This window comes from Aquarana catesbeiana, linkage group LG06, assembly GCF_042186555.1.
Source record: "Aquarana catesbeiana isolate 2022-GZ linkage group LG06, ASM4218655v1, whole genome shotgun sequence".
In the NCBI taxonomy this organism is placed as follows: domain Eukaryota; kingdom Metazoa; phylum Chordata; class Amphibia; order Anura; family Ranidae; genus Aquarana; species Aquarana catesbeiana.
Genome location: NC_133329.1, coordinates 285,834,589 through 285,847,931, shown reverse-complemented (window position 1 = coordinate 285,847,931; position 13,343 = coordinate 285,834,589). Strand labels below are relative to the sequence as shown.

At 40.9% G+C, this 13,343-nt stretch overlaps 1 protein-coding gene across 1 annotated transcript in view; it reads left to right on the top strand.

The window, feature by feature from the left end:
* The window catches only part of PTH2R (parathyroid hormone 2 receptor), a 1,009,699-nt gene that overhangs the window by 967,914 nt on the left and 28,442 nt on the right, over positions 1-13,343 (top strand). Inside the window, exon 12 of the mRNA XM_073633425.1 lies at positions 2,872-2,913. Within this exon, the coding sequence (XP_073489526.1) occupies positions 2,872-2,913 (42 nt within the window). The remainder of the gene's footprint in view (positions 1-2,871; positions 2,914-13,343) is intronic.

Here is a 13,343-nt window from a genome sequence, read left to right as displayed (position 1 = left end):
TTTGAGGAAAATAATGATTTTAATCCATTTTAGAATAAGGCTGTAACATAACAAAATGTGGAAAAAGTCAAGCACTGTGAATAGTTTCCGGATGCACTGTATATTCCTATTAGACAATAAGGAAAAACGTGTGAATTTATAATCAAAACAAAGAAAAACCATAATTAACCAATGTAATTGGTGTGCGCCATCCTCCAACCAGGTAAGTCGAAATAGCCTAAAAGAGGCCTATCCCAATGTATCCTCCTACAGGAGCCACCATCCCACTGCCCTCATAGATCCACAGGACATACAACAAAATCCACCTCCACTCATTTCACATTTGTAACAGCCTGTTAAAGAGCAAGTAAACCCTGGGATTAGTGTGGCAGTGTTCGGGATCACTGTAACTGGTGTGGCAGTGATCAGGAACACTTTAACTAGTGTTGCAGTGATCAGGGACAATATAACTGGTGCTGCAGTAATCTGGGACACTGTAACTGTTGTGTTGGTGATTAGGGGCCATATGACTGGTGTGGTGGTGATTAGGGGCAATATGACTGATGACTTAGTTTCACCTAGTGGCCAAATGAGTAATTTTCCATTTTAATAAATAATATGACTACCTTCAAACAGCAAAGGATATAGCCTATTTGCATGTTTTTCTGCCCTATTCATACAAAACAAATGTATAAATGGTTATGCAAATTCTTCATAATTTAACTCCTAGTTTTTGTTTACATTCCAAGATTCTGCTGTTCATAGAAAAACAGTGTCTCTCTTATGATATATGAAGCTAAATTTCCCCAAAATGTCTTTAGCTACAAGATTGAATGAGGGCTTGTTTTAAAGTGCTTTTACTGCTTGATAGTAATATGTTCAAGTTAACTCTCTTCTGTGTTTTAGCCAGTTCCTTACCGGGCTATAGCCAAATGTCCTTTCAGCCTATCAGTGAACATCAGGGAAGGAAAAACATTACTTATTTCCAAAATTTTATAACAGAAACTAAAAAAAAGTGTTTTTTTTTTCCAAATCTTTTGGTCTTGTTTGTTTAGCAAAAAAAAAAAACTGTGGTTATTGAATACCACCAAGAGAAAGCTCTGTCTGTCTCAAAAAATTATAAAAATGTCATATAGGTGCAGTGTTGCAAATGTCTTTCAAAGTGCGACAGCACTGAAAACTGAAAATTAGCCTGGTCAGAAAGGGAATATAAAGGCTCGTACAAACTATTAAAAAATTGGGCGAACATTTTCATCCAAAGAATTTTCTTACTATTCTAGTATAGTGTGTACACCACTTTCGACAACTGATTCCAACTTTTCGTATGAAAATTCTCGAAGGGACAAACTCCAACATTTTTCTTGTACGGGAACAGAACAAATGATTTTCATTTAACCACTTAAAGACCAGCCGCTGCAGTTATACTGCAGCAGGTTGGCTCCCCTGGGCAAATTACGTCATTGTACGTCGGCCGCTTTAAGTGCTTTAGGGGGCGCATGCCTGCAGTGTGACGCCTGAGCCGATGTGCATGGCCGGTGGTCACAATGCCCGCCAGTCACCCACGATAGCTCCTGACAGAGACAGAATGGAGATTTGTCAATGTAAACAGACAGATCTCCATTCTGTCAGGGGAGGAGAGACAGATCTGCTGCTCCTAAAGATTAGGAACAGCAATCGGTCTCCTCCTCCAGGCAGTCCCATCCCCCCACAGTTAGAACACACACAAGGGAACACATTTAAACCCTTGATTGCCACCTAGTGTTAACCCCTTCCCTGCCAGTGACATTTATACAGTAATCAGTAAAAATCGAATCTAAATCTATCCCCTATTTTGTAGACGCTATAACTTTTGCGCAAACCAATTAATATATGCTTATTGCGATTTTTTTTTTTTTACCAAAAATATGTAGAAGAATATATATTGGCCTAAACTGATGAAGAAATAATTATTTTTTGTTTTTTTTTGGATATTTATTATAGCAAAAAGTAAAAAATATTGTTTTTTTTTCAAAATTGTCACTCTTTTTTTGTTTATAGTGCAAAAAAAACGCAGACGTGATCAATCGGTCATTAAATTGCAGTTAAGAATGCCTCCTGGGATCGATGTCATGTAGCAATCATTGGAGGCCTAGGTTGGAAATTGGGAATTGCTGCCTTGCAGAACAAAAACAAACTCAAAAGCAAACATTTTAACAATTTTTTAGCATTTATGTAAGAGAAAGGGCAGGAAGACAGAAGAAAAAAATGGTTTTAATGAGTTAAAGTTGTATTAAACACAAAACCAAAAATGTAATCAGTGGCTATGTGGTGGCTGTATTAGTTTTCTTTTTTATAAGCTTTTTCCCCTCTGTTTTCACACATCCTTCTAATAACACACCTCCTGGAGTAGAATGCCTACAATCTGGATGATGTAACAGTGTAACCTTTGGGTGGCAGCATTGTCAATCTTGGGGAAAGCTGGTTTTAGATGTACTAGCAGATTTTGATACACTGACAATTGAAGCCAAACTCCAGCTAACACATTTTAAGCAGTTAAAGCAACAGTTTTACATAAATTAATAAATAAAAGCTGACCATTGTAAGCACCCCTGTTAGTGGTAAATGTAAACTAATGAAGCCTTTGCATCTAAGAATTGGAAGTTGCAATATAATAAATGCTTGCTTTCAGGTATAAAACTGCTTTAAGTTCCTACATAGCAGGTGGCAGAGGTTATCATTACAGATCATGGTTATATCAGTCTACTGGGTGCTCAAATGTATAACAAAACTTAATCTATATGCAGATACCAATGCAATATTTTTTAAACTATATTTGAATATAATAATAGACTTTAATGTTGCAGTTATGTTCTATATTGATTTTGATTAATAGAATATTTGTTTTTTTTATAGGGATTCTTTGTTTCAATAATTTATTGTTACTGCAATGGAGAGGTAAGTCTACATTTTAAAAGTTCTGCAGGGAAGGAAGGAAGGAACTAACTTACCTGTAGTAGTTATTTACCTTATGTAGTTGCAATGCAGTATTCTGCTTGATTAGCTGTGGGAAAGACAAATAACAAATGAGTAGTGCAGCACTCTATAGTAACTAATCCCCCTCATACGTGATCTACACATCAAACCCTCAAACACCATCAGGCCAAAAACCATTGACCCTATGACTAATCCCCAGCACGAATGGGGAAATGCAAAGGGGGGAATGGTTTGGTGGAGACATGTAGGCTGAGGCTGCTCTGTATCGTTTATTCAGCTGGGCTGGTCGGGAGCAGCAGTGATAATTTCCTTTTTAAACTTGCTAACTCCCTGGATTGACATTAACCACCTGCTTACTGGGCACTTAAACCCCCCTCCTGCCCAGACCAATTTTCAGCTTTCAGTGCTCTCACACTTTGAATGACAATTACTCAGTCATGCAACACTGTACCCAAATGATTTTTTGTCTTTTTTTTCATACAAATAGAGCTTTCATTTGGTGGTATTTGATCACGTCTGGGTTTTTTAATTTTTGCGCTATAAATGAAAAAAGACCGAAAATTTTGAAAAAAAATGCTTTTTTCTTCGTTTCTGTGATAAAATTTTGCAAATTAGCAATTTTTCTTCATAAATGTTGGCCACAATTTATACTGCTACATATCTTTGATAAAAATAACCCAAATTAGTGGATATTATGTGGTCTGTGTGAAATGAATAGAGTCTACAAGCTATGGTGCAAATCATAAAAAAATGATCACATATGATCACACCTGATGTACTGAGGCCCATCTCATTTCTTGAGACCCTAACAAGCCAGGAAAGTACAAATGCCCCCCCCAAATGACCCCTTTTTGGAAAGTAGACATTCCAGGGTATTTAGTAAGAGGCATGGTGAGTTATTTGAAGTTGTCATTTTTTCCCACAATTCTTTGCAAATTAAGGGTTTTTTTTATTTTTATATTTTTTTCAGAAAATTGTCATTGTAATAGCTTATTTCTCTCACATGGAATGTGCATACCACAAATGACACCCCAAAATACATTCAGCTACTCCTCCTGAGTATTACAATACCACATGTGTGGGACTTTTTCACTAACTGGCCCCATACAGAGGCCCAACATGCAGGGAGCATCATCAGGTGTTCAAGGAGCATAAATTACCCATCTAACTTGTTGACTACCTATTACACTTTTGAAGGCCCTAGAGCACCAGGACAATGGAAACACCCACAAAATGACCCCATTTTGGAAAGCTAACACCTCAACTTATAATCTATGAGGCATAATGAGTCTTTTGAATGATTTATTTTTGGAAAATGTAGAAAAAAATGAAAACGCATTTTTTTTACACAAAGTTGTCCGTTTATAAGATATTTCCAACACATAGCATTTACATAGCAAAAATAACACCCCGAAATACATTCTGCTACTCCTCCTGAGTAAAACGATACCACATGTGTGAGACTTTTACACAGCCTGACCACATACAGAGGCCTAAGATTGAAGTAGCACATTCAGGTGTTCTAGGAGCATAAATTACACATCTCATTTCTCACCCACCTATTACACTTTTGAAGGTCCTGGAGCACCAGGACAATGGAAACGCCCACAAAATGACCCCATTTTGGAAAGCTAACACCCCAACGTATAATCGATGAGGCATAATGAGTCTTTTGAACGATTCATTTTTTTCCAGAAGTTTTTGGAAAATGTAGAAAAAAATGAAAACGCATTTTTTTTACACAAAGTTGTCCGTTTATAAGATATTTCCAACACATAGCATTTACATAGCAAAAATAACACCCCGAAATATATTCTGCTACTCCTCCTGAGTAAAACTATACCACATGTGTGAGACTTTTACACAGCCTGACCACATACAGAGGCCTAAGATTGAAGTAGCACATTCAGGTGTTCTAGGAGCATAAATTACACATCTCATTTCTCACCCACCTATTACTCTTTTGAAGGTCCTGGAGCACCAGGACAATGGAAACGCCCACAAAATGACCCCATTTTGGAAAGCTAACACCCCAACGTAAAATCTATGAGGCTTAATGAGTCTTTTGAAGGGTTCATTTTTTTCCAGAAGTTTTTTGAAAATGTGGAAAAAAATGAAAACGCATTTTTTTTACACAAAGTTGTCCGTTTATAAGATATTTCCAACACATAGCATTTACATAGCAAAAATAACTCCCCGAAATACATTCTGCTACTCCTCCTGAGTAAAACGATACCACATGTGTGAGACTTTTACACAGCCTGACCACATACAGAGGCCTAACATTGAAGAAGCACATTCGAGTGTTCTAGGAGCATAAATTACACATCTAATTTCTCACCCACCTATTACACTTTTGAAGGTCCTGGAGCACCAGGACAATGGAAACGCCCACAAAATGACCCCATTTTGGAAAGCTAACACCCCAACGTATAATCGATGAGGCATAATGAGTCTTTTGAACGGTTCATTTTTTTCCAGAAGTTTTTGGAAAATGTGGAAAAAAATGAAAACGCATTTTTTTTACACAAAGTTGTCAGTTTATAAGATATTTCCAACACATAGCATTTACATAGCAAAAATAACACCCCAAAATACATTCTGCTACTCCTCCTGAGTAAAACTATACCACATGTGTGAGACTTTTACACAGCCTGACCACATACAGAGGCCTAAGATTGAAGTAGCACATTCAGGTGTTCTAGGAGCATAAATTACACATCTCATTTCTCACCCACCTATTACACTTTTGAAGGTCCTGGAGCACCAGGACAATGGAAACGCCCACAAAATTACCCCATTTTGGAAAGCTAACACCCCAACGTAAAATCTATGAGGCATAATGAGTCTTTTGAAGGGTTCATTTTTTTTCCAGAAGTTTTTTGAAAATGTGGAAAAAAATGAAAACGCATTTTTTTTACACAAAGTTGTCAGTTTATAAGATATTTCCAACATATAGCATTTACATAGCAAAAATAACACCCCGAAATACATTCTGCTACTCCTCCTGAGTAAAACGATACCACATGTGTCAGACTTTTACACAGCCTGACCATATACAGAGATCCAACATGCAAGGAACACCGTCAGGTGTTCCAGGGACACATAGCACGCACATACCAAGAATTACACCCCAAAATACATTATGCTGAGCAAAGAGAAACAAAAGATTGCCTGTGGTTTTAGTAGTACAGTTGTCCACAGGAGGATAGCACTGGTCCAGGCAGCAGGCAGGGACTTGGTCAGCAACAGCGAACACAATTTTTCAGGCAGCAGGCAGAAATACTGTCCATAGTCAGTACAGGCAGCAGGCAGGGATACTGTCCATAGGTCAGTGAAGTGCAGAGTCAGTGCAGGCAGAGATTGTCAGCAGTGCCAAAATATTGGTCTTGGTAGTAGGCAGGAACATGGTCCATGTGCTGTGGTCAGTGCGACAAACAGAGGCATGACGGCAGTAAGTCCTACAGGCAGCAGGCAGAAGTAGGACCTCGTTCAGGACAGAATGGGGACAGGGGTAGAGGCTTCTCCCACCCAAATCTCTTTGAAGCCTCCGAGTCTCCAGACCCTAATCTAGGAATGAGAAAACAAAGAAAATTGTTTTCTTCATCCAGAAAAACTATTCTGGAGCCCCTCACATATGTAAGACCCCTGTGTTGAATCCCACTAGTCCAGTTGCAGGGTACAAGATCAGTCCAAGAGGCAGGCAAGAGGCATGGTCAAACAGGCCAAGGTCAGTTCCAGATTAGGCAGAGGTATGTACAGAATCGTTAGGCAGAATCATGGTCGAATAACAGTCCAGGGTCAGTTCCATATCAGGCAGAGGTATGTACAGAATCGTTAGGCAGAAGCATGGTCGAATAACAGTTTAGGGTCAGTTCCAGATCAGGCAGCGGTATGTACAAAATCGGCAGGCAGAAGCATGGTTGAATAACAAGCCAGGGTCAGTTACAGAGCAGGCAGTGGCATAAGGGGTGTGAAGGCAGGAACTGAGGATTACGTTTACCATACTTCACTAATAATTTAGTGAAATATGGTAACGGCGGAAACATTCACCTATGCAGAGGCCTGGTTGGGAAGGACATTGTGCACAATAATAAGATGTGTCTCTTCTGACTCCTGCTCTGGTACACACCTTACATCTTTTTTGACGTCTTTGGCCTGTTGATGTGGGAGGGAGTTTACCTGGAAAGTGGCGTTCGGAGAGTCGACTAACAACATCTGATCGGATGTTTTCTGGTGGGCCATTCGGGAATATAAGGGCAGTGTAAATTTCCTCCTGGTAGCCAAGGAAGGGTTGGGGGTTTTGGGTGGAGTTGCGGTAAATTATATAGGAATTGAATATGGCCAATTGAAAAAAATAAATTGCTACTTTTTTGTACCAATGGTATGTCCGTCTTGTGGCTAGGTATGGTTCCAACATTTGATCGTTGAAGTCGACTCCCCCCATAAACGAATTGTATTCATGGATGCATGTGGGTTTCTGGATGGGACCATTCCTTCTGGGAATTTCCACATAGGTGTTATTGTGGATGGAAGACAACATGTACACATCCCTTCTGTCCCTCCACTTCACTGCCAGAATCTCTTTGTTACGCAGACTTGCCGTTTCTCCTTTCTCCTTCAACTTCTTATTAACAACACTTTGAGGAAAGTCCTTCCGATTCTTTTTTACGGTGCCACATGCTGGCGTCTTCTTCCGATGAAGGTTGCGGAACAGGGGCAGAGAAGTGTAGAAGTTGTCTACATACAGGTGGTATCCTTTGTTGAGTAGGGTGTATATGAGGTCCCAAACAACTTTCCCGCTGGATCCCAAGTAGTCCGGGCAATTAGGGGGCTGCAGCTGGGTGTCCTTCCCTTCGTACACTATGAAGGAATATGTGTACCCTGTGGCTCGGTCACATAGTTTGTACACATTCACCCCATAGCGGGCCCTTTTGCTGGGGATAAATTGCTTAATTTTAAGCCTGCCGATAAATTTAACAAGGGACTCATCCACACATATGTGTTGGTCTGGGGTGAACAGCTGGGGTAATACTTCAGAAAAATAATTTAATATTGGCCGAATTTTGTAAAGCCTGTCATAATTTGGATCATTTCGGGGAGGGCACTGGGTATTGTTGCTGAAATGTAGGAACCTCATTATCATCAGATACCTGGTTCTGGGCATTACCGTGGAGAAGAGCGGCATGTGGTGGAGGGGGTGGGTTGACCAATAGGAACGGAATTCGTTTTTTTTTCGGTGAGCCCCATATTAAATGTGAGGCCCAAAAATGGATGGCACTGCGGTGCTAGTGGATGCCACTGCGGTGCTGGTGGATCCCACTGTCTTTTCACCAGAACGCCTTCATTTGGCAGGCTGAGCTTTTTCCTCCTCTGAGTCTGTTATGCCCCGTACACACGGTCGGATTTTCCGATGGAAAATGTCCGATCGGAGCGTGTTGTTGGAAATTCCGCCCGTGTGTGGGCTCCATCAGACATTTTCCATTGGATTTTCCAACACACAAAGTTGGAGAGCAGGAGATAAAATTTTCCGACAACAAAATCCGTTGTCGGAAATTCCGATCGTGTCTACACAAATCCGACGGACAAAGTGCCACGCATGCTCAGAATAAATAAAGAGATGAAAGCTATTGGCCACTGCCCCGTTTATAGTCCCGACGTACGTGTTTTACGTCACCGCGTTTTGAAAGATTGGATTTTCCGACAACTTTGTGTGACCGTATGTATGCAAGACAAGTTTGAGCCAACATCCGTCGGAAAAAATCCTAGGATTTTGTTGTCGGAATGTCCGAACAAAGTCAGACCGTGTGTACGGGGCATTAGTGTTCCGCTACTGAGGACTGGCTTGTAATTTACGTCAGAATCCGAATTGGAAAGGGAATCCGAAAAAGAGAGCTCCCCGTTGCTCATGTTGGCCGTGGAAAGAATTTGATATGCCTCCTCAGCGGAAAAGCTTTTTTTGGACATGGCTGCTGGTGGTTATGAGATTGCACAGGTGTGTGCTAAGCCTGCACTGATGAGGTGGCACTGATTGATGTCACATATGTGCACTGATGAGGGGGCACAAATGGACACTGATCGCACAGATGGGCACTGATCGCACAGATGAGCACTGATGAGGCGGAACAAATGGGCACTGATGAGGCGGCACAGATGGGCACTGAGGCAGCACAGATAGGCACTGAGGAAGCAGCACAGGTGTACACTGATTGATTGCACAGATTTACACTAATGAGGCAGCACAGGTGGGCACAGATATGCACTGATGTGGCACTGGTGAGGTGGCACAGATGGGCACTGATGAGTCGACACAGATGGGCACTGATAAGGCAGCACAGATGGACACTGATAAGGCGGCACAGATGGGCACTGATGAGGCGACACAGATGTGCACTGATTGCACAGATGTGCACTGAGGCGGCACTGATTGGTACAGATGGGCACTGATGAGGTGGCACAGATGGGCACTGATGAGATGGCACAGATGGGCATTGATGAGGTGGCACAGATGCGCACTGATTGCACAGATGGGCACTGATGGGCACAGATGGCACTGATGGGCACTGATGGGCACAGACGGGCACTGATGGGCACAGATGGGCACCGGCGGGCACTGATGGCACAGATGATGCACTGATGGCATAAGTGGGCACTGATGCGCACAGGTGGGCACAGATGGCACTAGATAGATGTCACTGTGGGCACTGTTGGGCACTTTTTGGGCACACTTCACTTTAATACTGTCACAAATTTACTCACAGAATCTCTCTCTCCTCGCACGCTGTCTCTGTGTGAGGAAAGAGAGCCGGCAATGAGAAATGATCTCAATTGTTTACATTTCAGATCATCTCTCATTGGAGGCGGCGATCGCGCTGTAAACGGCCGCTGTGATTGGCCGTTTACAGCGATCTGTGATTGGCTGTGTCCAAGGGACACGGCCAACACAGGTTTTCCCCGAGGCACGCTCATGAGAGCGCGCTGGGACCGAGGAAAGGGGACAATGTCAATAGACGTAGTCCCGGTAATGTAGATCCGCGCTGTTGGCGTCATTTGGCAATGGCCCGGATCTGAAGTGGTTAAGACATAGGGATAGGCTTTCACCTCTACTTTGATTGCTACTAAAGCAATCAAACAGATCACCATTAAATCAGTGATGTACAAACTTAATAAGGAAAAAGAAAACTGTGTATCTGTTTAGTGAGAAATACACATATATACTGCATATACTGCTTAAGTCCACTGTAAATCCTCTCTGAAACTTTCTTCTCTATAACTCAAAACCACCATGATCTATATGCACATACAACTTCCAGTGCTCAATGAAAGTCCCTGTGGCCATTCAGCTTTTTGCCTGAACCTATGCTAACCTATGCCTGAACCTATGTACATCAGCTAGGTTAGGCACACTTATTATTCCACACATAGAAGATCTGTGATGTCCTTAGCTGGATATCACCAATACATGATCAGACAATCAGATGGAATAAAGTGGAAATCACATAAATTAGTATAAAAAATATAGTGTAAAATCATTAAAACCAATTTATTACTATAAAAATATAAATTGCACTCACTCTGTTCCTAATATGCTTTAAGAGACTGTTGGATTAGTTTCTTATGCCGCGTACATACGAGCGGACTTTCCGGCATACTTGGTCCGATGGACCAGAGTCCGCCGGACAATGCGATTGTGTGTAGGCTTCGGCGGACTTTTTTCCCCCAAAAATCTGCCGGACCTAGATTTGAAACATGTTTTAACCACTTCAGCCCCGGAAGGATTTACCCCCTTCCTGACCAGAGCACTTTTTACAATTTGGCACTGCGTCGTTTTAACTGCTAATTGCGCGGTCATGCAATGCAGTACCCAAACAAAATTTGCGTCCTTTTCTTCCCACAAATAGAGCTTTCTTTTGATGGTATTTGATCATCTCTGCCATTTTTATTTTTTGCGCTATACACGGAAAAAGACCGAAAATTTTGAAAAAAAAGGATATTTTCTACTTTTTGTTCTAAAAAAAATCCAATAAACTCAATTTTAGTCATACATTTAGGCCAAAATGTATTCGGCCACATGTCTTTGGTAAAAAAAATGTCAATAAGTGTATATATATTGGTTTGCGCAAAAGTTATAGCGCCTACAAACTGGGGTACATTTTCTGGAATTTACACAGCCTTTAATTTATGACTGTCTATGTCATTTCTTGAGGTGCTAAAATGGCAGGGCAGTACAAAACCCCCACAAGTGACCCCATTTTGGAAAGTAGACACCCCAAGGAAATTGCTGAGAGGCATGTTGAGCCCATTGAATATTCATTTTTTTTGTCCCAAGTGATTGAATAATGACAAAAAAAAAAAAAAATTACAAAAAGTTGTCACTAAATGATATATTGCTCACACAGGCCATGGGCATATGTGGAATTGCACCCCAAAATACATTTAGCTGCTTCTCCTGAGTATGGGGATACCACATGTGTGGGACTTTTTGGGAGCCTAGCTGCGTACGGAGCCCCGAAAACCAATCACTGCCTTCAGGATTTCTAAGGGCGTAAATTTTTGATTTCACTCCTCACTACCTATCACAGTTTTGAAGGCCATAAAATGCCCAGATGGCATAAAACCCCTCCAAATGACCCCATTTTGGAAAGTAGACACCCCAAGCTATTTGCTTTGAGGCATGTTGAGTCCATGGAATATTTTTTATTTTGACACAAGTTGCGGGAAAGTGACAATTTTTTTTTTTTTTTTTTTGCACAAAGTTGTCACTAAATGATATATTGCTCACACAGGCCATGGGCATATGTGGAATTGCACCCCAAAATACATTTAGCTGCTTCTCCTGAGTATGGGGATACCACATGTGTGGGACTTTTTAGGAGCCTACCCGCGTACGGGGCCCCGAAAACCAATCACCGCCTTCAGGATTTCTAAGGGTGTAAATTTTTTATTTCACTCTTCACTGCCTATCACAGTTTCGGAGGTCATGGAATGCCCAGGTGGCACAAACCCCCCCCCCAAATGACCCCATTTTGGAAAGTAGACACCCCAAGCTATTTGCTGAGAGGCATGGTGAGTATTTTGCAGCTCTAATTTGTTTTTGAAAATTAAGAAAGTCAAGAAAAAAAATTTTTTTTTTCTTTTTTCAATTTTCAAAACTTTGTGACAAAAAGTGAGGTCTGCAAAATACTCACTATACCACTCAGCAAATAGCTTGGGGTGTCTACTTTCCAAAATGGGGTCATTTGGGGGTTTTTTTTTGCCACCTGGGCATTCCATGGCCTCCGAAACTGTGATAGGCAGTGAAGAGTGAAATCAAAAATTTACGCCCTTAGAAAGCCTGAAGGCGGTGCTTGGTTTTCGGGGTCCCGTACGCGGCTAGGCTCCCAAAAAGCCCCACACATGTGGTATCCCCATACTCAGGAGAAGCAACAGAATGTATTTTGGGGTGTAATTTCACATATTCCCATGGCATGTTTGAGCAATATATCATTTAGTGACAACTTTGTGCAAAAATATAACACAATATACAATATAAAATATTCCATGGACTCGACATGCCTCTCAGCAAATAGCTTTGGGTGTCTTTCCAAAATGGGGTCATTTGGGGGGGTTTGAACTGTCCTGGCATTTTTTGCACAACATTTAGAAGCTTATGTCACACATCACCCACTCTTCTAACCACTTGAAGACAAAGCCCTTTCTGACACTTTTTGATTACATGAAAAAATTATTTTTTTTTGCAAGAAAATTACTTTGAACCCCCAAACATTATATATTTTTTTAAAGCAAATGCCCTACAGATTTAAATGGTGGGTGTTTCTTTTTTTTTTTTCACACAGTATTTGCGCAGCGATTTTTCAAATGCATTTTTTGGGGAAAAAACATACTTTTTTAAATTTTAATGCACTAAAACACACTATATTGCCCAAATGTTTGATGGAATAAAAAAGATGATCTTAGGCCGAGTACATGGATACCAAACATGACATGCTTTAAAATTGCGCACAAACGTGCAGTAGCGACAAACTAAATACATTTTTAAAAGCTTTTAAAAGCCTTTACAGGTTACCACTTTAGATTTACAGAGGAGGTCTATTGCTAAAATTACTGCCCTCGATCTGACCTTCGCGGTGATACCTCACATGCATGGTGCAATTGCTGTTTACATTTGACGCCAGACCGACGCTTGCGTTTGCCTTAGCGCGAGAGCAGGGGGGACAGGGGTGCTTTTTTTTTTTTTTTTTTCTTTATTATTTTTTTGCTTTTTTATCTTATTTTTAAACTGTTCCTTTCATTTTTTAAAAAAAATCATTTTTATTGTTATCTCAGGGAATGTAAATATCCCCTATGATAGCAATAGGTAGTGACAGGTACTCTTTTTTGAAAAAATTGGG